This window comes from Erythrolamprus reginae, chromosome 5 (genome assembly GCF_031021105.1).
Source record: "Erythrolamprus reginae isolate rEryReg1 chromosome 5, rEryReg1.hap1, whole genome shotgun sequence".
In the NCBI taxonomy this organism is placed as follows: Eukaryota; Metazoa; Chordata; class Lepidosauria; order Squamata; family Dipsadidae; genus Erythrolamprus; species Erythrolamprus reginae.
Genome location: NC_091954.1, coordinates 68,692,486 through 68,718,749, shown reverse-complemented (window position 1 = coordinate 68,718,749; position 26,264 = coordinate 68,692,486). Strand labels below are relative to the sequence as shown.

The following is a 26,264-nucleotide window of genomic DNA, read 5'->3' as shown; positions in this document are numbered from 1 at the left end:
TGTTAACAAGTGATTTCTATTTGCAAATAAAGTGCTGGATGATGTACTTGTTGACATCAAGCAATGGGAGAAGCCCCATGGTTGTTGTTCTCCAGCTATGCTCCTATGTTTCTTTGTTTCTAAAATAAAACTCCAGTGAAAGATGTCATAGTTCCTGAATACCTTTTCCTGTCTGAGAGATTTTGATCAGGTCTCTGTCCTGCTGTGAAGAGCCAGGAGATTTCAGATGCGTGTTTACTCTCCAGTTAATAAATGAACAGAAATCAACACAACTTTCTAAACGTGCAGAGGGTTTGAATAATTCTGGCTCCAAACGCTCTGTAGCGTATGTGTGTACTAGAGCAAAAGGGAAAGAACTCAGCATTAAAAAAAATTCTTCCCTCGCTGCAAGGGGCATTCACTGAGATGCTCCTCCCATCATCACTGTCTCCACCACAGGTGGAGTGGGCTGGCACTTGACTGTAAAACTGGAGAGAACCGGGTTGCTTCTGCATTTTAGTTCCTGTCAAAAAGCAAACTTGGAGAGCTGACATCTGCAAAAAGCTGCGTGCCCTCCGGAGGAAGATGTATCGGTGGCTTTGGCTCCTTGGGAAAGTTCTGCTCGTGGTGAGAGTGGCTGCCTCAATTAACTTTGTCCATCACCGCTATGAGGAATTGGTGCAGGCGCTGTTTGATATAAGGGGCTCGTGCCCCTATATTACCAGGCTGTACAGCATTGGCCGAAGTGTGCAGGGCCGCAACCTCTATGTGCTGGAATTCAGCGACTCTCCTGGCATCCACGAGCCCCGTAAGTGTACCCAGAGGTATAACTCTTGTATAGCTGAAGAGAGATGCTTCTTTATGCTCTGCCTGATCAATGCACAATTGGGTTCAGTGTAGTGCTGGAATCTCTGTGCCTAATGGAACCAAGCCAGAGCCACAGTATTCCTAGCAGAAACTTTGGTCAAGTCAAGGGGGGTGGGAGGAGGGGGACAGCTCTGCAGAACAGAACCAAGGTTTGGATTGACATTGACTTGTTTAATTAATAGCATGAGTTTTAAAATGTATTAAGCCTCATGACATGTGAGTTGGATTATTATTATTATTATTATTATTATTATTATTATTATTATTATTATTATTTACATTTGTATGCCGCCCCTCTCCGAAGACTCGGGGCGGCTAACAACAATATAAAAGACAATGTAAACAAATCTAATATTAAAAGACAATTAAAAAAAACCCAATTTAAAGAACCACTCATACATACAAGCATACCATGTATAAATTCTATAAGCCTAGGGGGAAGGGAAATTTCAATTCCCCCATGCCTGACGACAGAGGTGGGTTTTAAGGAGCTTGCGAAAGGCAAGGAGGGTGGGGGCAACCCTGATATCTGGGGGGAGCTGATTCCAGAGGGTCGGGGCTGCCACAGAGAAGACTCTTCTCCTGGGTCTCGCCAAACGACATTGCTTAGTCGACGGGACCCAGAGAAGGCCAACTCTGTGGGACCTAACCGGTCCCTGGGATTCGTGCGGCAGAAGGCGGTCCCGGAGATATTCTGGTCCGATGCCATGAAGGGCTTTATATTATTCCAATTCACGTGAAAGTCTGAGAGATACCCACTAGCAACCATCTCTGAGGCTTGTAATTAATGTAAAATTTAATCCCAATTCCAGAGTTTCAACTCCAGCTCTTTTTTTTTCTTAATGCCGTACTTTAATTCTACACAATATTGTAGCTAATTGGACAAAATTAATATTAATCTGGGAAGATAACAAAACCTTTATTTCTCCCTAAACTATCTCTCTGTCCTAACACTCATAACTTTGCGGCTGCAAATTGTAGCTTTGATAGACTACACTTCGGAATAAATGGGGCAGAGCCTGACTTTGCAACAAGTTGATGCCAATGACAAAGAGAGGAAAATACCGGCGCCAGACTCATAATTATGCAGCTAGAATTCTAAGATCAAAGATCATGTGTTGAAGCCTTTGCTATACCTTTAACAGCTAAAGCGAAGAGGTTTTTCATTTGAAGTATTCTGGTTAATGAGTACCTTCCCCAAAGTAGTGTACTTAGGAATTACAGAAGCTGAAGTTCAACATATCTGGGGGATATCAGACTGGAAGAGACTAGTCTACTGCTAACCATTATCCAGTAGATGTCAGGCAAATGTATTTTTATTCAGCTAAGCATTGTAAAATTATTTATCAGTTATTATTATTATTATTATTATTATTATTATTATTATTATTATTTATTGGATTTGTATGCCGCCCCTCTCCGCAGACTCGGGGCGGCTAACAACAGCAGTAAAACAGTACAACAAAATCCAATACTAAAAAACAGTTAAAAACCCATTACAGTATATAAAAAACCAGTCATACATACAAACATACCATGCATAAAATTGTAAAGGCCTAGGGGGAAAGTGTATCTTAGTTCCCCCATGCCTGGCGGCAGAGGTGGGTTTTAAGCAGCTTACGAAAGGCAAGGAGGGTGGGGGCAATTTTAATCTCTGGGGGGAGTTGGTTCCAGAGGGTCGGGGCCACCACAGAGAAGGCTCTTCCTCTGGGTCCCACCAAGCAACATTGTTTGGTTGATGGGACCCGGAGAAGACCCACTCTGTGGGACCTAACTGGTCGCTGGGATTCGTGCAGCAGAAGGCGGTTCCTGAGGTAATCTGGTCCGGTGCCATGAAAGGCTTTATAATTACATTAACAGGGTCTCCAGCAAACCTGGAAAACAGGGAAATCAGGGAATTATCAGGGAAATTGGTGGTTCGGGAAATATCAGGGAATTATCAGGGAATTCGTGAAAAAAACAGAATAAATCAGAAAAAAACCCCAAACTGTATTAAAATGTTTAAAAGTCAGGGGAAAATCATGTTTAAAAAAAACTGATTGGATTGCCTGGCAGAGTCAAGCAAAAATGAGCATAACTGTGCAACAACTTGCTTCCTCAGCTACTGATACTTCTCCATGGCTTAGCCGTTTGGTTTGGTGTCATCTACGACCGCGCCTTAACTAGATCTCAAGTTACAGTGAAATGTCAGGGAAATATCAGGGAATTTCAAAATGCTTTCCCCCTGGACACCCTGATTAAGCACGATTAAAATTAAAATTCTTTAGACAATCCTTTTACTTCTACCTTTTTTCTTTTTATGATATTTTATGGTCTTTTTTTACTTGTATACCCCAAAACCTACCGGTAATTAAAAGAGCAGTGTTTATGTTTTAGTAATTTAGTATAATGTTCATTTCTCTAATGTGCAAAGTTCAGCATTTACCAGTATGATATCATTTGTTTTATGCATTAATCCTACTAGGTAACACTAATAACTAGTGAACCTGTCACCAAGATTAGCAGGCGAGCCATTATAATTAATGCAAAGAAATCTCATAGACCAGCTGGTTCAAAGATTTTTAAGGATACAAGAAGGGGAACACAGAACTGATGAAGAATGGATAGGCAAAAGAGGTTGGGTTCAGCTGAAAGTTTGGTCAAGGGATGTCTATAATATATACACTTGGATTTCCCATAATCTACACAAACATTTTTATTCTTTTGTGCGCAAAGTGGGACTACCCATATTTGCAGATATATTGCCTACAATTTTAGAGACTTCTGTACATAATTAATAGCCTTCTTCTTGTAGAATGGCCTCTCAGAGCCTAATAATTGTTTTTAATGCATCCTGCAGGGTACACGTAGAGAAAAGGAGGCCATCTACGGGGGAAGCAGTTTTACATAAATGAATGTGAGACTAAATGAGACTAAACCATGCGGATTTTATTTTGCAATTTACTTTAACCTCCGTAAAGCTAAAACAGCTGGAATGTGACATTCTAGGAGATAAGCTGAAGAGTAACAGGGGAAGGGACCTTTGGATACACTGTCTGAAATAAGGAAATAGAGACCCTGATTATGTGAATGTGACTGTGCTCTGCTTTCAATTCTCCATCGCAGGAAAAGATTATCCCACCAGCATACATACCATTCTCATATAATGCATTGCTTCTCCCCATTTTCTCCAAGCACAAACTTATTTTTTATTTTATTTTTATTTATTTATTTATTCGTCCAATACACAATACATATTGAAGAGAATAGACATGTAGTAATATATATATATATAAAGAAAAGGGTAGAAGAAAAGATATAAAATAGAAGAGAAGATATATGAAAGGAAGAAAAGATATATGAGATAAAGGAGAGACAATTGGACAGGGGACGGAAGGCACACTGGTTCACTTATGCACGCCCCTTATTGACCTCTTAGGAACCTGGAGAGGTCAATTGTGGAGAGTCTAAGGGAAAAATGTTGGGCAGAACAGGGGTTGACACTACTGAGTCCAGTAATGAGTTCCATGTTCCATGCTTCGACAACTCAATTGCTAAAGTCATATTTTTTACAGTCAAGTTTGGAGCAGTTAATATTAAGTTTAAATCTGTTGCGTCCTGTCCATTGCCCTGTACTTTAAGTTATATATGAGAGACAGCAACTGACCTCTCTTGGTTTGACAGTGAACCTGTGGGCTGAAGAAGCACACGATTGTTTGTTTGTTTGTTTGTTTGTTTGTTTGTTTGTTTGTTTGTTTGTTTGTTTGTTCGTTCATTCATTCATTCATTTATTTATTAGATTTGTATGCCGCCCCTCTCCGTAGACTCAGGGCGGCTAACAACAATAATAAAACAATATGAACAAATCTAATATTTAAGTTAATTTTTTAAAAAACCTTACACAGACATACCATGCATAAATTTTATAAGCCTAGGGGGAGGGAATATCTCAATTCCCCTATGCCTGATGACAGAAGTGGGTTTTAAGGAGCTTACGAAAGGCAAGGAGGGTGGGGACAACTCTGATCTCTGGGGGGAGTTGGTCCCAGAGGGTCGGGGCCACCACAGAGAAGGCTCTTCCCCTGGGTCCCGCCAAACGGCATTGTTTAGTCGACGGGACCCGGAGAAGGCCAACTCTGATTCATTTAATTTGACTTCTATGCCGCCCAATCCCGAAGGACTCAGAATGACCTCATAACCTCACAATGAGCTTCCTCCCACAATACAAAAGGTCACAGCTATAGTTTCATCACCACAGAATGCCATTTGGGACTCTATGCTGCTTCCCCCACCTGCTTGACCTCAATGTTTGTGCATCAACACCCAGTTGTGTTGAATCTATCTACTCTGTTCCAATGTCAGCAAATTTCTCCCTTTCTCAGTGGAGCCAGAATTCAAGTATGTGGCAAACATGCATGGAAATGAGGTACTAGGCCGGGAACTGTTGCTCCAGCTTGCGGATTTACTGTGTGAAGAGTATCGCCATGGCAATCCACGCATTACACAGCTCATCCATGAAACACGCATTCACCTCCTACCTTCAATGAATCCCGACGGATATGAAGTGGCAGCTGCCCAGGTACCAGGCAAGCATCTCTTTTTTTATTACAATTGTCATAGTAATAACAAAAGTTTGTTTTAAGGCAGCAAAGGGAGAGAGGAATGGCGAGAAAGGAAACAAACTTATGTTTCCTCCAAATTAATGCTTACTGAATCTGTTGGAAGTGCAATTTTCAGAATGTTTAGTTAAACCCAGCACTTTTGGAGGTGTCTAATTTGTGAGCCAAAGTCACAGACGATAGCTCTAAATCAGACTTTATTCATTGCAACAGCTGAATTAAACTTCTATGTCGAAAAAGCAATACATCTTAAGAATAGACTCAATTGACTGCTACAGAATATTGTATAAACTTATCACGATTGCTTGTTTGTGATCTTCCAGAGACATATAGCTTGCCACTATTTAAGAACTTATAAATGAGAGAGTTGGATCTTAATCTGATTTAGAATGCATTTCTTTTCTGAAATGTGTATCTCCCCTTTGAGGACTCAAGAGATAAGCTAAAATTTGGTGTTCACTTAAACATATCTACAGATTACACAACAATTTATTATTCTCTTTTTAGAACCAAAGTTATATAGAGCACTTCACTGGGAGAAACAATGTCAATGGATACGACCTTAACCGTAATTTTCCTGACCTCAACACCATCATGTATTCCAATAAGAAACAGGGTGGACCCAATCACCACATCCCTTTGCCAGATAATTGGAAAAGCCAGGTAATGCCACTCCAATTAATCCCTTTCAAGTAATGTATATTGTTAGCATGTCTCGGTGCGAAACCTTCCACATACAATCAGCAGAGTTGTTGCAGTGGTGTAAATCAGTGATTTTCAACCTTTTTTGAGCTGCGGCACATTTTTTACATATACAAAATAATGAGGCACCTTGAGCGGGGGGGGGGGGGCTAAAAAAAGTTTGGACAAAAAAAATTATCTCTCTCTATCTTCCTCCCTTTCGCTCTATTTCTCTCCCTCTTTCTCTCTCTTCCTTCCTCTCTCTCCATCCCTCTTTCTCTCTTCCTTCCTTCCTCTCTTTTTTGCTCTCTTTCTATCTCCCTCCTTCCCTGCCTCTCTTTCTCTCTCTCTCTTGTTTTCTTTCTCTTTCTCTCTCTTGCTTTCTTTCTCTTTCTTTCTCTCTCTCTCTTGCTTTCTTTCTCTCTATCTCTTGCTGAGCTTCATGGCACACCTGACCATGTCTTGCGGCACACTACTGTGCCGCGGCACACTGGTTGAAAAACACTGGTGTAAATAATGTGGGTTAGCCAGACAAAGACTCAGGCTTAGTATTAACAATATTATTATTTACAAATACAGTATACAACAATGTAAACACCAATAGATTACAAACCGCACACAGCAAGAATAATACAGCTCACAAGCAAAGATATTTCAAAGTAACTCCCCCCAAAGGGAACGATGGTGGCGCCCTCTCATGGCCAACCAGTCAAAGTTCTTAAAGTTAAAGTCTTTACTTTCATAGACCAACATTATTAGTTTACTATATGGCAACCCCAAAGTAGGTTATGTACCATGTACTAACATATATACTGTATCCACTTATAATTCATCCCATCCATCCTAGCCATGTGGCTGTAGAAACATGTGATGGCTGTGTAATGCATGTTACTGGACACTTGCAATACTGCAGGAATCAAGTTCCTTCTACTTTTTTGCTGTTCACTTTTCCCTAAGAGCCAAATTGCATATGGAGAAAACCCAACTGCTTTAATACTCCCTGAATCATAGTTGTTTGGAACACAGAAAGAAGATTTTTTTCTGGGTCTCTTGTCTGTGTATTTAGATATGGAAAATTAACATATGGAGAATTGGTTCCTAAGTTCTTTTTTTAAATTATTATTAAATTTTCAAAAGGACAAACAAAGACATTCAACACTAAACATTTAAGGAGCTACCATTACTCCTCTTGTCGTAGAAGTCTAACTAATACAAAATTATAAAAAATCCTAACTGTAATCAGATCAAAGCAGAAATGCCACACATGTAAGTTACATTGTTGTTAAATTTAACTCTATATTTTTAATATTAAACTTATTAATTAAATTCATTTATATTTTAAAACATTCTATGCTTATACAAAAGAAAAGAGAAAAAGGAAAAAGTTGTTAGTAATACTATTTACTATTTCATTCTATATTATAATTAATTGTTAATACCATTTTTAAAATTCCACCAATCATATACTTTATCCCATATTTTATAATATTCTGTTTCAGTTTGATTATTTAAACGTTTAGTCATCATATCTAGTTCTGCACATTCTATAATTTTTTTATATACTTCAGTATCTTTTGGTATTGTTTTTTCTTTCCATATGGAGAATTGGTTCCTAAGTTCTTAAACATCTCTTAGGAAGGCCATCATTTCCAACGTTATCCATATAAAGTCCAATACGCATTAAGCTTGCTGTTGTGTTCGCATTTACTATACACTTGTACTGTTTCAGGTGTAACAACGTGTAACAATCAGCGTGTAGCAAAAAGAAAACAAAACAAAAAAACCCCACACTCATAGTAAGAACCCCTCAAATGAGGAAAAGTCAATTAATCACAAGTTTGAGATCTGCATGACAAATAATCTACAGGTCTCAAATTTCATTTCGAGTCATATTGACCCAAGCAGAATAGCAAAGGTTAAATCAGTGATTTTCAACCTTTTTTGAGCCGCGGCACATTTTTTTACATTTACGAAACCGTGGGGCACATTGAGCGGGGGGGGGGCGGCTAAAAAAAGTTTGGACAACAAAATTATCTCTCTCTCTTCCTCCCTTTCGCTCTATTTCTCTCTCCCTCCCACTTTCTCTCCCTTCCTCTTTCTTTCTCTCTCTCCATCCCTCTTTCTTTCTCTTCCTTCCTTTCTTTTTTGCTCTTTTCTCTCTCCCTCCCTACCTCCCTCTATGTCTTCCTCTCTCTCTCCTTCCCTCCCTCTCTTTCTCTCTCTCTCTTGCTTTCTTTCTCTCTCTTGCTCTCTCTCTTTCTCTCTCTTGCTTTCTTTTTCTTGTTCTCTTTCTCTCTTGCTTTCTTTCTCTCTCTCTCTCTTTCTTTCTCTCTCTCTCTCTTCCTTTCTTTCTCTCTCTGAGCTTCGCGGCACACCTGACCATGTCTCGCGGCACACTAGTGTGCCGCGGCACACTGGTTGAAAAACACTGGGTTAAATAACATCAGTATGAGTATAAAGTCTGCACACTTGCTTGAGCCTATCTGTGTATGTGTGTGACTGCACATGGGCACACATGCATGTATGCATGTGCATTGACATGCTGCCTTCAAGTCAACATTGTCTCCTACGGACTCCCTGCAGTTTTCTTGGCAAATTTTCAAAAAAAGTTTGCTATTGCTTCATTCTAGGGATGAGAGGATATGACTGGCCCAAGGTCGTCCAGGTAGGTTTTGTGCTAAGTTAGGACTAGAATTCATAGTCTCACAGTTTCTAAAATGCAGAACCATGATCATTCACATATTCTCCTAAGCCGTGAGTTGCGTAAGTATGATTTGCTGAATAAGCCACAATGGGTTGGACATGCTAAAACATAATGTTTGTGAATCATAATGGTTGTGGGATTCCTGCAACAGGTAATTTTAACCACTAAATAGACTTCAATAGTGTGTTTTTGTGTTCTGTCTATGAGTGTGTGTATGTTTGTGTGTGTGGGAATGGGAGGAAGGGAGGGAGGGAAGAAGATGACAAATAAGAAAGATTATAATTAGTCTACAGATCTTTCCTCCTTGCTTATTATTTGATTTTATTTATTTATTTATTTATTAGATTTGTATGCCGCCCCTCTCCGCAGACTCGATACTTGATACTTGTATGTTGAGTATTTAATAGATATCTAATGCATTTTACAAAATTTTTGTCAGCTGCTTAGTGAATATGGATGGTCATATAAATGGAAACATAGAAACATACAAGACTGATGGCAGAAAAAGACCTCATGTTCCATCTAGTCTGCCCTTATACTATTTTCTGTATTTTATCTTATCTGCCTGGGATATATGTTTATCCCAGGCATGTTTAAATTCAGTTACTGTGGATTTATCAACCACGTCTGCTGGAAGTTTGTTCCAAGGATCTACTACTCTTTCAGTAAAATAATATTTTCTCATGTTGCTTTTGATCTTTCCCCCAACTAACTTCAGATTGTGTCCCCTTGTTCTTGTGTTCACTTTCCTATTAAAAACACTTCCCTCCTGAACCTTATTTAACCCTTTAACATATTTAAATGTTTCGATCATGTCCCCCCTTTTTCTTCTGTCCTCCAGACTATACAGATTGAGTTCATTAAGTCTTTCCTGATACGTTTTATGCTTAAGACCTTCCACCATTCTTGTAGCCTGTCTTTGGACCCGTTCAATTTTGTCAGTCTCTTTTTGTAGGTGATTTATCTAAATAAATTAGGTAAATTATCTAAATAAATAAATAAAATTAACATTGCAACAGTAAGATAGAAAATATGAGCAAGACAGAGTCAGATACCGACTCTTCTCCAATAAAGCTAAATCAGTTTGGCAGATTCAAATCCTGCCAAAATTTTGTTTTAATGGATGGAGTCTGCATCTCATTGCAACCAAGAACATTTCTGTGCTACATGAAGGCAAGAAAAAGATTTCTCCCTTGATCTTAATAACAGGAAGCAAAGATGGTAGTTGAGGAGGCAATCAATGCAGCAGAAATGGCCATTTTAGGGCTTTCAAAATAATTACCAATCTATTGAACTGCGTCCAGCAATCGATTAGCAATTGGCGCAAGCCAAAAAGGAAGGATTTACAGAGTTTTGTAAATGGGCACCTGCTAACCTCCGTAATAATTTCCAAAGCCAGAGAATTCTGGGATTAAAGGATGGTCATTTGAGCATTTTTCTATCTGCATTCTGGGTATGTTCCCATGAGGACAGAGCTTCTGGACTGGAACCAATTAGAAGTGTTAAGAATCAGGTTGAGCATCTCTGCCTTGGTATTTTGTGTATTTCTGACAGGTAGAGCCAGAGACACTGGCTGTAATTCAGTGGATGAAGAGTTACAATTTTATCCTCTCAGCCAATCTTCATGGTGGAGCTGTAGTTGCCAATTATCCTTATGACAAATCCCATGAACAGAGAAGTCGTGGCAACTGGCAAGCCAATAACACCCCTACGCCTGACGACATCCTCTTCAAAAAGGTGAGAAATGACAGAATAAAAACCAGATGAAATGGATTCAAATCAACGTCTGTAAAGAACAGACCTGGGCAAGGGGTGGGCTGCATCCGGCCTGCCCGCTATCTGTGACTGGTCCACAGAAGTTGGGGTCCGCTCCAATGAGAGGATGAAAGAGTTCACCACGTGTGGGACTCCTCTGGTTCCTGCTTTCCTGATGAATCATGAAGAAAGCAGGACCTGGAGGAGTCCCGTCTTATACTCTGAAAAATACAGTGCTGCTTTTCTATCTGTTCTCTGATCCCAGCATAAATCCCACTTTTATCCTTTCTTAGGAGAAGGGAATCATTTCATTGCATGGAGAACTAGAATCCAAAAAATCCTACTTTCCTCATACGCTTCCCACATCCCCTAGCACTCAAGAGTTGAAAGATAAATGGGAGAAATGGGGTTTTGGGGGAGGGGCACAGTGTTAGAGCAAAGCAAATGACTCTGAAACTCAGTGCCCAGCAATCATATCAAGGTATGCCTGCAATAGCCTAAGCCAGTGATGGCAAACCTATGGCACGGGTGCCACAAGTGGCACGCAGAGCCATATCTGCTGGTATGTGAGTCATTGCCCTAGCTCAGCTCCAATGTGTATGTGTGTGCCGGCCAGCTGATTTTTGGCTCGCACAGAGGCTCTGAGACGGTGTTTTTGGCTTCCAGAGGGCCTCCAGGGGATGGAAGAGGGCATTTTTACCCTCTCCTGGCTCCCAGAGAAACTTTTGGAGTCTGGGGTGGGAGAAGCACTATTTAATTAATTAATTAATTAATTAATTTGTTTATTTTGTCCAATAGAAATTGAAACTTAAAGAGAATAAAAACATGTAGTAGTAAATATCAGGGAAAGGATAGAAGAAAAGACATGAGAATAGAATACGTCAACGAAGAGTAGAGGAAAGGATATATGAATGGGAGAAAAGATATATAAAATATAAGAGAGACAATTGGACATGGGACGGAAGGCACCCTAGTGCACTTATGCTCACCCCTTGCTGACCTCTAAGGAACCTGGTGAGGTCAATCATGGATACTCTAACGGAAAAATGTTGAGGGTTGACACCACGGAATCCGCTAATGATGAGTTCCACGCTTCGACAACTCGGTTGCTAAAGTCATATTTTTTACAGTCAAGTTTGGAGAGGTTGATATTAAGTTTGAACCTGTTGCGTGCTCTTGTGTTATTGCGGTTGAAGCTGAAGTAGTCATTGAAAGGCAGGATGTTGCAGCATATGATTTTGTGGGCAATACTTAGACCATGTTTAAGGCGTCGTAGTTCTAGGCTTTCTGGACTCAGGATTGTAAGTTTAGTTTTGTAGAAGGTGGGAAACAGGCCATTTCTAGCCACCAGAGGGCTTTTGGGGGGTGTGGGAAGCTGTTTTCACCCTCCCCAGGCATTGAATTATGGTTGCGGCCACTCGTACATGCGAGATAGCGGCACCCAAGGAAAAAAGATTTGCCATCACTGTTCTAAGCTAATCAGAAGCTGCAGGCCCTTCCTTCCCTAGACTTACCTCAGAACAATTCATGGCAGACTACTTAGTAAAGCTTATGTTGGAAGAAACTGAAAAATGCCACTTCTACAAAGGTCATCTTCATGGTAGTCTGGAGACAGGTTGAGAACATCATATGTTAATATCCTTAAAGAACAGTGAATGGGTTATATTTATACTATGGCATGCAGATATGAGGATGAATTCCTAATATTGTAACTGAGGTGTCCAGTTGGACAGTAAAGTTAGAATTGAAAAAAAGGATGTGTTCCAGAGGGAAAGAACTGTAATAAGATGGAGGGAGAAAGCTTAACATGTAAACAGAATGCAGCTGCTGTGAACACTGTGGTACTGTATACATTTTATGTCACATCCCAGAGGTGGCCAGGGATCAGTTCTGTATTTTAATTCTGATTCCCTGATTTTTTTTTTCCTGAAACGCATATGAAGCAACTAATTCTAGTATAAATAATAATACTTAGAGTCCTTGTATATATTTAATATTACAAGTGTTTGTTCAATTTGCTCTGGAAGCTCTCAACTTGATCCTCATGCCAAATGACTAGTATTGCAATATATCTTGTGTAATGCAGCATGATACTGATAATTTAAAAACTGCAATGAATATTTATGTTCGTTTGCAATAATGACTCATAGCCAGCTGTTGGATCCCTTCCAGTCTTGGAGTTGTACCATGAGAAAGACAAAGGAAAAACTTCAAGGGAAAAAAAATGCAAGGAAGCCAACTCCTACACAGTCAGGAAAAAAAACAACATTTTTAATAGACAATTTTTGTAGTGCTGACTTTTCATTTTGGGAAAGCTTTCAGTATATTTCTCTTGATTGTATTAACTGGTTTTTTAAAATGTTTTAAGCATTATTATACTACTGCTGGGTTTTTATTTGTATATGGTATGTGCTACACTACCTCTGTAGGTGATAGTGGAATAAAACTGTATCAAATAAATTATAAACATATATGATGGGCTCTGAAGTGGCAATGAATAATCCAGAAGCTGCCAAAAAGGCTGAATCTAAAATGGAGGTGCTGGGCTCTTATTAGGAAAGAAAAAATAATCTGGTGATATAATTCCTCTATACAAAATTAGCATTTGTAAAATTATATATAAAGTTGATTTTAAATAATAAATAATAAAACAATAATTGAGAAGTGTAGAAGTAGAAAACAACAATGTAAATTGTCAGTTGTTAGAATAGCCCTCCTGTCCAAGCTGAAAAATTACACTAAGGTTTCTTTAAATTAAGTGGGGTGAAATAGGTTTTTTTTTAAAAAAATATTTTTATTTTAAAGGGGGGGGAGGGGGAATAGAGTTATATAAAAGATAAAATATTATTTTTCCTCTACTTCTCAAAATACTGTAACTCACATTTAATAAAATTCAGAACATATACAAGTAATACTTTTTGAATTTACTTCACAAATATAATGATAACCAGCTTATTTTTTTAAAAGAGTTAAGAAAAGTTCATGGAAGATAAAATCATCATTAACTATTAACCAAAATGGCTGTTCATTATCTCTAATAAAAGAGACACCATATATATTAATATTAATTTCTGGAATGAAGAGAAAGTCTACTTTAGTTTTCTCAATGATATTTGGTCCATTGCTATGAAATAAAATGGCCTAAATGGGCCTGTCATCTAATCACAAGGGGCTATTTTTAATGTTGTTATGTGGTGGAGTAATAGTAGTAGTAGTAGTAGTAGTAGGAGGAGGAGGAGGAGGAGGAGCGGAGAGCAAGAAATAATTATTTTCTTTGGCTTTTTCACCATATACTGTTTATGTTTTTTTCTTGTTTTGCTAGGAACAGCATTGAGTCTGCTACATAATATGATATGATAGCTTTTCTTAATGGGAAGCAAGGGCACTAATATTGCAAAGGTGATATTAAGGTCTCCTTTTCCCCTTTTTAGACCTAGAGTCTATTTCCAGCTTGCAATGTGACTGGATAGGTTAAAATATATGACCAGCTTGACATTTTCTTTCCAGTTGGCCAAGGTTTATTCTTATGCTCACGGATGGATGCATCAGGGTACAAACTGTGGAGACTTCTTTGTTGATGGCATCACTAATGGGGCATCCTGGTATTCACTCAGCAAAGGTAAGGCAAAATGGGGTGATAGCACAAGAGAAAAAGAGTAAAGTATATTTTGGAGAGAAGATTTTGAAATGTCCCATTGTGTAAGACTAAAGGCTTTTAGATTGGTTAGAAAACTTCCCTAGCTTGGAGCTCTTCTATTGTTTTGATCTTTGGTCCTCATACTCAGATATCCAGTCATCAAGAGATGCCCTTTCCCCCATCTTTTAGTTGGTGACATTTAGCTCAAAGGGATGCTTAAGACTTTTTATCCGTATAGGGTTCCCTCGATTTTCGCGGGTTCGAACTTCGCGAATAGTCTATACCATGGTTTTTCAAAAAATATTAATTAAAAAATACTTCTCGTTTTTTTCCCCTATACCACGCTTTTTCCCACCCGATGACGTCATATGTCATCGCCAAACTAATAATTTTTGCAAACAAATAACAAAAAAAATAATTATTGTTAATAAATAATTATGTTTATAAATATCAGGATCACTAATGGTGAGTGCCAGTAATAATGGTGAGTAAATGGTTGTTAAGGGAATGGGAAATAGTAATTTAGGGGTTTAAAGTGTTTAAAGTTTAAAGTGTTAAGGGATGGCTTGTGATACTGTCCATAGCCAAAAATGGTGTATTTAGGGGTAGTGATTTCTGACAGTCTCAAAATGGGTGAACAGTGCAGTCAGGCGGTAGGGAAAGCAAGTAGGATGCTTGGCTGCATAGCTAGAGGTATAACAAGCAGGAAGAGGGAGATTATGATCCCGCTATATAGAATGCTGGTGAGACCACATTTGGAATACTGTGTTCAGTTCTGGAGACCTCACCTACAAAAAGATATTGACAAAATTGAACGGGTCCAAAGACGGGCTACAAGAATGGTGGAAGGTCTTAAGCATAAAATCTATCAGGAAAGACTTCATGAACTCAATCTGTATAGTCTGCAGGACAGAAGGAAAAGGGGGGACATGATCGAAACATTTAAATATGTTAAAGGGTTAAATAAGGTTCAGGAGGGAAATGATCAGGGGTCTAGAAACCAAGACTTACGAAGAGAGACTGCGGGAACTGGACATGGATAGCCTAGAGAAAAGGAGGGCCAGAGCGGACATGATAGCAGTCTACAGGTATACGAGGGGTTGCCACAGAGAGGAGGGGAACACTTTATTCTCCAGGGCACCGGAGGGCCGGACGAGGAACAATGGCTGAAAGCTGACCAAGGAGAGATTCAACCTGGAAATAAGGAAGAACTTCCTGACGGTCAGAACGATCAACCAGTGGAACAACCTACCAGCGGACGTTGTGAACTCCAATACTCTGGACATTTTTAAGAGGAAATTGGACTGCCATTTGGCTGGGATGCTATAGGGTTCCTGCTTAGGCAGGGGGTTGGATTTGATGACCCGCATGGTCCCTTCCAACTCTAACAATAAATAAAATAAAATAAAAAATAAAAGTATATAAGTGTACACTGAGTATTGCATTGGCAGTTCTGTGTTAGCAAAAACTTCAGAAGAGAAGGATTTAGGGGTAGTGATTTCTGACAGTCTCAAAATGGGTGGGCAGTGTGGTCGGGCGGTAGGAAAAGCAAGTAGGATGCTTGGCTGCATAGCTAGAGGTATAACAAGGAAGAAGAGGGAGATTGTGATCCCCTTATATAGAGCGCTGGTGAGACCACATTTGGAATACTGTGTTCAGTTCTGGAGACCTCACCTACAAAAAGATATTGACAAAATTGAACGGGTCCAAAGACGGGCTACAAGAATGGTGGAAGGTCTTAAGCATAAAATGTATCAGGAAAGACTTCATGAACTCAATCTGTATAGTCTGGAGGACAGAAGGAAAAGGGGGGACATGATCGAAACATTTAAATATGTTAAAGGGTTAAATAAGCTTCAGGAGGGAAGTGTTTTTAATAGGAAAGTGAACACAAGAACAAGGGAACACAATCTGAAGTTAGTTGGGGGAAAGATCAAAAGCAACATGAGAAAATATTATTTTACTGAAAGAGTAGTAGATCCTTGGAACAAACTTCCAGCAGACGTGGTAGATAAATCCACAGTAACTGAATTTAAATATGCCTGTAATAAATATATATCCATCCTGAGATAAAATACAGAAAATAGTATAAGGGCAGACTAGATGGATCATGAGGTCTTTTTCTGCCATCAGACTTCTATGTTTCTATGTTTCTATGTTTCTATTTACTTCCGCATCTCTACTTCGTGGAAATTCATCTTTCGCGGGCGGTCTCGAACGCATCCCCCGCGGAAATCAAGGGAACACTGTATATATATCTCCAGCTCTCTCTGTTCTTCAGGAATGCAGGATTTCAATTACCTGCACACCAACTGCTTTGAAATTACCCTTGAACTGAGCTGCAAGAAATTCCCGCCACAGGAGGACCTGGAATATGAATGGCTAGCAAATCGGGAAGCCCTTGTTGCCTACATAGAGGAGGTAACAAAATTGTGACACAATATCATTCTGCCTTCTTGGTAAACTTTTTTAAAAAGTTGATCCCCTCTTTTTCTCTCATGCTTGTAAGATGGTACATTAAATAATGGACCCTTGATTTGACTATTTGGCAGTGGAACACCAAGGTCAGGGCAATGGGGCTGGGGCTGCCCTAGAAACAGGCAATGAGACATAAATATTCATTGCATGGTGTGCCAACCTGGGGATGACAAGAAGTCTATCCAGAGTGTTGGTGGTACGTGTGGAGTCAAGTTGGTGTTGCTGGCACATCTATCAGCTGTTTGGCTGTTAATAGTGCAGTACAGTGTTGCACAAAGAATGGGGCTCCCATTGTCTAGAATGCCAAGTATGCCACTTTTTTTTAATAGGGGGATGGCGCATCTATTAAACCTGAGTGCCCATTAAACTTGAAGGTGCCTTTGAATATTCATAAAAAAGCCTATGTACGACTTTCCACACGCATGAACAAAAGTACAGTGACACCTTGTCTTACAAACTTAATTGGCTCCGGGATGAGGTTCTTAAGGTGAAAAGTTTGTAAGACGAAACAGTGTTTCCCATAGGAATCAATGGAAAAGCGCTTAATGCGTGCAATTCACCCCTTTTGCCAGCTGAAGCACCTGTTTTTGCGCTGCTGGGATTCCCCTGAGGTTTCTCTCCATAGGAAACCCCACCTCCGGATATCTGTGTTTTTGCGATGCTGCAGGGGAATCTCAGCAGGGGAATCCCAGCATCACAAAAATGGGTGCTTCGCTGGCAACAGGGGTGGGGTTTCCCAGCGAAGGGAGCATCAGTGAAATCGCAACATTGCAAAACACCGAAGTCCTCGAAACAACATCTCTGGACCTCTGTGTTTTTGCAATGCTGCGATTTCACTGAGGCTCCCCTCGCTGGGAAACCCCACCTCCGGACTTCCGTTGCCAGTGAAGCACCCATTTTTGCCCTGCTGGGATTCCCCTGCAGCATCACAAAAACACGGAAGTCCAGAGGTGGAGTTTCCCATGGAGGGGAGCCTCAGGGGAATCCCAGCAGTGGAAAAAGGGTACTTTGCTGGCAACAGAAGTCCGGAGGTGGGGCATCCCAGCGGCAGTGGTGGGTTTGTAAGGTGAAAATAGTTTGTAAGAAGAGGCAAAAAAATCTTAAACCCCAGGTTTGTATCTCGAAAAGTTTGTATGACGAGGCGTTTGTAAGACGAGGTATCACTGTAATTTTCTTACCAAACCTCATCCTTCTATCTTCTCAGCGTTTTCTTGCCACTGCTGCATACTTCCACCAGTCTTCCTAGCCCTTTTCTGACAGCCCTTACCTTGTTCCAAAACTTCCAGTATCTTCCCACCATTCCCGTGCTACTCCCATCATCTCCCACATGTTTTCCTAACTCTTCCTAGAGATAATCCTAGAGCAGTGATTTTCAACCTTTTTTGAGCCGCGGCACATTTTTTACCTTTACAAAATCCTGGGGCACACCACCAACCAAAATGACACAAAATGACACTCTATGACACTCTCCTCTCTTTTTCCATCCCTGTCTCCTCCCCCCCTTGTGTGTGTTTGTGTGTGTATATACACACACTCTTGAACCATTTCCAAAAACAGCTGAGGGGTGGGGGGGTTTCTCTCTTATTCTTTGGGTGCTTTTTATCATATGCTTTAAATTAAGTCACTTCTCTCTCTCTTTTTTGTTTCTCTCTCTTTCCTCTCATTCTCTGTCTCAATCATTTTCTCATTTCTCTCTTTTTCCTCCCCTTTTTGCTCATTTCTCTCTCTCTCTCCCCCTTCCTCTCATTTTCTCTCTCTCTCTTGCTTTATTTCTCTCTCTCTTGCTTTATTTCTCTCTCTTTCTCTCTCTTTTTCTTTCTCTCTCTTGCTTTCTCTTTCTCTCTCTCTTGCTTTCCTTCTTTCTCTCTCTCTTGCTTTCTTTCTCTCTCTCTCTCTCTCTCTCTCTCTCTCTCTCTCTCTCTTGCTCTCAGCAAAAAGTTGCAACACCAGAACCTGAGCTTCCTTCTTCGCGGCACACCTGACTATGTCTCGCGGCACACTATGTGCAACGGCACACTGGTTGAAAAACACTGTCCTAGAGAGCCTTGGTGGTGCAGTGGTTAGAATGCAGTACTGCAAGCTACTTCTGCTGATCACTAGCTGCCAGCAGTGTGGCAGATCGAATCTCAGTAGGTTCATGTTTGACTCAGCCTTCCCTCCTTCCAAGGTCGGTAAAATAAGGATCCGGATTGATGGGGGCAATATGATTACTCTCTATAAACCACTTAGAGAGGGTTGTAAAGCACTGTGAAGCAGTATATACTGTAAGTCTAAATGCTATTGCTATAATACAACTCGGATTAGAAATGTGCAGACTCAGGGTTTTTTCCCCTTATTTGTCTAATAAATTAATCTAGAATACGTGACAACTCTGGAACTCTGTCCAGAGTTTCAGATACAGGCCTTCTGCATGGCCTTTTTATTTATTCTGAAGTTGTTGATGGATGAATTTAGGACTTTCTGAACACACCACTTTTATGCTTTATCACTGAACTGATCATTGTGAACTGGGAAAAGATCTTTTCTCAGGCCAGTAAAGAAGTCCTATCACTGATGATTTTTTTTAGACAAAATGAATTGTTGCTGTATTCTTCCTAAGTACCATGGTCTTAGTCCTAAGGCTGTTCAGTATTTCTGTTGTGCAGATTCACCAAGGCATCAAAGGCCTGGTGTCAGATATGAACAACAACAAACTTGCAGGAGCTGTAATTTCTGTGGACGGAATTGGCCATGATGTCACTACAGGTTGGTACTCAGCCTAACACAACTAAAGCTTTTTTTTTTAAAGGAATGCTTAAATTGATTTCATAGATTTTTGCATTGTGATTTGAATTTTCAAAATTGCTATAATTTTGTAATAAAATAGAAATACCCTATGAAAGTTACTTCCAAAACTGGTTCCTGCCAAATTTATTAGGACGACTTATATACAGTCAGAATTCCCTTTCTGGAGTGTAGGGATTGTGTAAGCCAAATATTAGCTATGCTTTAGGATATACACAAAGACAGTTATCTGAAAAAGCATGGTGAAGATTTGCCCAGAGACAGTGAGTCATACAATGGCCATGAACTTTTCACACAGTAAGAAAAAACCCTCAACAGCACTCCTGGCACGAGATAAGACACTGGCAGTGTGATTGGCTGGCAACTCAGCTACCGATAAAGTGAGAATTTAGTAGCCTATCATAAGCTGTAGATGATACCTTTTATAACCAATTAGAAGCTTAATAGAAATAGCCAATGAACAGTTAGGTGCTCAGAAGCCTTATTTTTGCATATAGAAATAGCCTATGATAACTTGTGTATTCAAAAGTTTTATTATTAGCCTATAGATTTGAAAAACCTTATATTTGTAGCCTATAAGAAACGTATATTAGGAGAAATTAGACTTGTATTTAGCCAATAGAAAATTACTATCTGAAACCCCTTCATTTGCATATGAAGGGTATAAAAAGCACACCTGTAAACAATAAAGCTTTGTCACTTTACCCAGACCATTGACTCCGTGTTTCACTGGTAAGCACTAGTAATGGTTTCAGGATCGGGCCTCGTAAAGTGAACCATCACAGGGTTGTCGAGACCCCCGTCCAGCGGGGATCGCGTCTCGTCACTGGAGATTTTGAAAGTTGTAATCCTATAACAATATAGGCAACGCTGAATATTGCAGCATTGCACTACTATCTTTAACTATGTAATGTATCTACAGTGTATGTTTGTGTGAAACAGACATGTAGTCGGGCTGGTCTGTGGACAGGATTTCGGGAGTTTGTTATTAACTTCATTACATTAAGTCAAACATTAATTCTAAAAAAGTATGGCTGAAGCATTTTGACTCCCTTAGGTTGCATTTCACCATCTAGAAGTGTTATGTCCTAAGAAGCTGGGAAGTTTTCACTCCAGTCCGACAAGGAAGTACAGCAGGAAAAACTCTGATTGGCTCCTTCCCAAAAGGGCTCCCTATTTAAACCCCTGCCAAAGGCAGGCAGGGGTTGATGTTTGCCCACTATAACCAATAAAGAGCTGAAGTCTTACTTCCAGTCTCCTGCCTCTTCAATATCTGAACTCAACAAAAAGGACAAGGAAAAACCCACTTTACATCTGGGATTGTTTTCTTATCCGTTCTTTCCAACCATTCATATATGCTGTATTCAGCTTGAATTTATGAAGATGCAAATGGCATGCAAGAATTCTATATATGTTGAATGGAAGACATTTAGACCACAATATGATGAATAAGGAAGATGTTTATAGAACATTGGACATCAGTCACCTCCATATTTGTGTTCTGCATTCATAGTGAATGTTTGAACAGAGCTATGGATTCCTTGTGCTTCTTGACAAATTAATCAAGACGTTGGTTTATTTGCTCTTTTGACAACTTACTATTCAGTGACATTTAGTCACTGAGAGTTGCCGAAAAAAAGGTTCTCCATGAGTGATTGTCAGGGGATATATCAGTAATTCATTAATTGCAATTCCACTAATGGAATGATGGCATTAGCTAGAAGTTTATCCTTCTGAGTTTACTCATCTTCAAACGAAGTCTTTATCTCCTGAATCTTTTAGTATTTTCTTCTCATGTAGGTGAACATGGCGACTACTTCAGGCTGCTATTGCCTGGTAATTATAGAGTTATTGCATCAGCAGATGGTTACCAACCTCAGACGGTGATGGTGACTGTTGGTCCAGCTCAGCCCTCAGTGGTGAGTATGGAAGAAAAGAGAAAATACAGTTCTCCCACTTCCAAAATGAAGTATGAGTAGAGTAGGGCAGTGTTTTTCAACCAGTGTGCCATCGCACACTAGTGTGCCGTGAGACATGGTCAGGTGTGCCGCGAAGCTCAGAGAGAGAAAGAAAGCAAGAGAGAGAGAAAGAAAGAGAGAGAAAGCAAGAGAGAGAAAGCAAGAGAGAGAAAGAGCGAACGAGCGAGAGAGAAAGAGAACGAGAGAGAGAAAGAAAGCAAGAGAAAGAGAGAAAGCAAGAGAGAGAAAGAGCGAACGAGCGAGAGAGAAAGAGAACGAGAGAGAGAAAGAAAGCAAGAGAGAGAGAAAGAAAGAGAAAGAAAGCAAGAGAGAGAGAGAAAGCAAGAGAGAGAAAGAGCGAACGAGCGAGAGAGAAAGAGAACGAGAGAGAGAGAAAGAAAGAAAAAGAAAGCAAGAGAGAGAGAGAAAGCAAGAGAGAGAAAGAGCGAACGAGCGAGAGAGAAAGAGAACGAGAGAGAGAAAGAAAGCAAGAGAGAGAAAGAAAGAGAAAGAAAGCAAGAGAGAGAGAAAAAGCAAGAGAGAGAAAGAGCGAACGAGAGAGAGAGAAAGAGAACGAGAGAGAGAAAGAAAGAAAGAGAGCGAGAAAGAAAGAGAAAGAAAGCAAGAGAGAGAGAGAAAGCAAGAGAGAGAAAGAGCGAACGAGCGAGAGAGAAAGCGAACGAGAGAGAGAAAGAAAGCAAGAGAGAGAGAAAGAGAACAAGAGAAAGAAAGAAAGAGAGAGAAAGAGAGAAAAAGAAAGCAAGAGAGAGAGAGAAAGAGAGGGAGGGAAGGAGAGAGAAAGACATAGAGGGAGGTGGGGAGGCAGAGAGAAAGAGAGCAAAAAAGAGAGGAAGGAAGAGAAAGAGGGAGAGAGAAATAGAGTGAAAGGGAGGAAGAGAGAGAATTTTTTTGTCCAAACTTTTTTTTAGCCCCCCCCACCTCCCGCCCCACTCAATGTGCCCCAGGGTTTCGTAAATGTAAAAAATGTGCCGCGGCTCAAAAAAGATTGAAAATCACTGGAGTAGGGAAGGAAAAATAAGAGAGTATCTGCATGCTTATGTATATAAACCTTTTCCATACTGGAAGGTGGGGGGACCCATTAAAATACACCCTATATTTCCCATAAATCTAAATTATCCAATAGTCACATATTCTATCTTGCAATTAAGTTAGTTTATAAAAAGCTGGCTTATATAAGAAGCATCGATTTATGTTTCTGCTAGCCAGAAACAGCTTTGGCTGGGAAAACATTGCAACTAATAAGTTTCAGGTTATTGTCCATCAACAGCAAAGGTTATTCAGCCAGGAGTTTGATGCCCCATTATTTATTTATTTATTTATTTATTTATTTATTCATTCATTCATTCATTCATTCATTCATTCATTCATTCATTTAACTTATAGTACTGCCCATCTCATGAACAAGTGACTCTAGGCAGCATACAATCCACCCTTAGTTTAACTCCCTTTTAAAAAAAGGTCAGGGGAAAACATCCCCAAAGAGGAAGAAGTCATCACAAAAATATTAGACTGCGCGGAAATGGATATGATGACAAGACGCTTAAATGACCAAGAAGAAACAAAATTTTATGAAACATGGAACAAAGTTTATATATGGATAGACAAGAAAAAAATAAAAGAAAATTAAAGTCAAAATATGTAAAGAAACAAATATGTATGTAATGGTTGAGATTTACCTTTTTTTAAAGAATGGTATTAGAATTAGTCTACATGTACAATAGTAGTAAGATGTGAAGAATGCTTGATTTTATCCTAGGTTAAATTACTTGTTATTAGTCCTTTTTTATTAGCTATTTTTTGTTTATTAGTATTCAATTATGTATTCAATTATGTATTCTTTTTTCTATATCTGCATTTATACTTTTGAGATAAGCGGGGAAGATACCTCCCCACACTATATGTTTAATGTTTGTAAGTTTGTGCGTCCTTTTATGAAAATTAATAAAAAGATTTATAAAAATAAATAAATAAATAAAAATAGGTCAGTCCTGCATTACCGGAGGAGAATCAGTTATTGCTGAACTATATGATTCTTATATTAGTTGCTGATTGGTTTCCGGACACAAGGGTTGGTGATGACCTATAAAGCCGTATATGGCATCGGACCAGATTACTTCCGGGACCGCCTTCTGCTGCATAAATCCCAGTGGCAAGTTAGGTCCCACAGAGTTGGCCTTCTCCAGGTCCTGTCGACCAGACAATGTCATCTGGCGGGGCCTAGGGGAAGAGCCTTCTCTGTGGCAGCCCCAGCCCTCTGGAATCAGCTCCCCCCGGAGATTTGTACTGCCCCAATCCTCCTCGTCTTCCGCAACAGTCTCAAGACTCACTTATGTCGCTAGGCATGGGTCAATTAGGTCAAGCCCCCCTGGCTATTAAATGAGTTGTGCGGTTGTGACTGAGTTGGTTGACTGTTTTTAATATAGTGGGATTTTTAGCTTGTAGTTTTTAATTATTTAGATTTGTATACTTATTGTTTTATATTATATCTTGTGAGCTGCCCAGAGTCTTTGGAGAAGGGCGGCATACAAATCTAATAAATAATAATAATATTATATGATTTTATATGATTAAAAAAACCTTGGTCCAGCTGGCCTGGCTGTAGCACCTTGTAAGGCTCAATTTCAGGGTTACAGGAGAAGATAGTCAACTGTTTTGAAGGCAGAAGAGGTCTCTACATCCCAATGGTAGATAAAGCGGCAAAACCATCTTCTAGGAGAAGGGAAACTCTAACTGCAAACCTCCTCTGCCTTGTGGCTATATCCATCATTGGAAAAGGCTCCAGGAGTAAACCTTGACGCAAAAGCCAGAGCCGGAGTCCTGGAAGCAGTTCGTAATTATATACAGCCATGTTCTAATAACTACTGCGATGTAGCTGGAACCAATCGTATTGGCCTTTGCCATTCCATTGGATTATTTGAGACATGGATAGGGGGGATCTGCTGCTTAGGTAACAGTCTATCCTCCATACTAACCTACCCTGGTCTCATGCTCTGGAGAGGTTACTCCAGCTTTGCATGCGGCATTTTAGGAACTCTTTCCAGAGCATGATACCAGCCTCAGCCAGCAAAGCCAGAGGTAAGGATTGCTCTAGTTCAACAATATCTGAAGGACCATAAATTCACCACCTGGACAGTAATGTGAGATGATTCACTGTAGCTATATGTTAATTTCCCACATTTTCTCCTTCATATCACAGATCTGAAGAATTGTTGGAAATTAATATGACACTTAGCTGCCTGGCACTAATCATAGCATTCCTTGGAAATCTCTTGCTGTGTTTCTCATTGCTAGAAGTATATGCCCAAATCTGGAGATAACTTATTATCATTGCTTGCTCCAAGGATTGAAATGAACTTTGTGTCTTTTTATTGTCCTATCTGATGAAAGACTATAAATATTTTCTTAGTTACACCAAAATCTAAATCTTAGCTCTAAGCATACAGCTCTCTAAATAAATTAATATATTCTAAATCTAAAAACCATTAACCTCTTCTAAAACAAATTATCTATATAATAACAGAGATCTATACCTAGACTTTCCTAGAATGTAGTGTTTCTGATTTACTGATGGAAATTTGGCAAATATATACTCCCTTGTTGTTTTACTGCATAGTTTTGTGTGTGTGTTTAAACTCATCCACAGGACCTTGTCCCATTGAACTCTGTTTTGAAATGGGAAAAAAGAGACTATGATAAGCTTCCAGCTGGCAGAGAGAGGGGGTACGATATGTAATGTAATTTTTCATTGGATGGCATTTTAGTGACTTTTGTCTCTTTCAGGTGGATTTTCAACTCAGACTGAAACCTTTGGACAATCCTCCTGTACCAAGGATATATAAGAAAAGGTCTCACAATAAATCACAGCAAAAGAAAATTGTCCCACGGGCTGCCCCATGGCAGACACTACGATGAAGATGGCCCTTGACTAAATAAAAGCCGACATGTAATGTCAACAATAGCTGCAAATGAACTTTTTAAGAAGCACCCAACCCTCTGATGACCCTCACAATCATGAAATGCATCTAAAGCTCTCTGCTTAATAAATATATATTTAACTGCATTGTGGACTGAAAACTCTTTCCGAAGGAAGACAGGCACTAGGCTATTCCGTTCTATGATACTCTAAGCAGTGTTTCCCAACCTTGGCAACTTGAAGATATTTGGACTTCAACTCCCAGAATTCCCCAGCCAGCAAATGCTGGCTGGGGAATTCTGGGAGTTGAAGTCCAGATATCTTCAAATTGCCAAGGTTGGGAAACACTGCAAGTAATCAGTCCTTGTTCTAATTTCTCAAGAACACTACAGTACTGTAGCTCATGAGAGCCTACATTGCCCTCTTCTGGGCACTGCAGAGTAATCATGGAAAAAAGTTATAATAGGATGTTTTTAATCAGTTGTTTACATGAATATTGGAAACGTTTCCAATGCATTTCTTTTTGGAGGGGATGAAAATTTCATATAGACTGCTCAAAAAAATAAATAAAGAGAACACTGAAATAACACATTCTAGATCTGAGTGAATGAAATATTCTCATTGAATACTTTGTTCTGTACAAAATTGAATGTGTTGACAACAAAATGAAATTTATTGTCAATCAGAGTTGCTTCCTAAGTGGACAGTTTGATTTCACAGAAGTTTGATTTACTTGGAGTTATATTCTGTTGCCTAAGTGTTCCCTTTATTTTTTTGAACAGCATACAAAACCATAACTGTTAAAAATGAATGACATAACTTTATATTGAATTATGGGGGCTAACTTTATATACCTGCTCGAGCCAGCCTAATATCAGTTTATGAACTT

At 39.6% G+C, this 26,264-nt stretch overlaps 1 protein-coding gene across 1 annotated transcript; it reads left to right on the top strand.

The window, feature by feature from the left end:
* The first annotated feature begins 450 nt into the window (after window positions 1-450).
* CPN1 (carboxypeptidase N subunit 1) lies at window positions 451-25,522 on the top strand. Its single transcript, XM_070752973.1, has 9 exons — window positions 451-787; window positions 5,208-5,404; window positions 5,952-6,107; window positions 10,384-10,566; window positions 14,092-14,203; window positions 16,503-16,642; window positions 19,345-19,444; window positions 21,284-21,402; window positions 25,243-25,522. The coding sequence occupies exons 1-9, from the start codon at window positions 565-567 to the stop codon at window positions 25,372-25,374; spliced, it is 1,362 nt and encodes a 453-aa protein (XP_070609074.1). The 5' UTR covers window positions 451-564; the 3' UTR covers window positions 25,375-25,522.
* The last annotated feature ends 742 nt before the right edge of the window (window positions 25,523-26,264 follow it).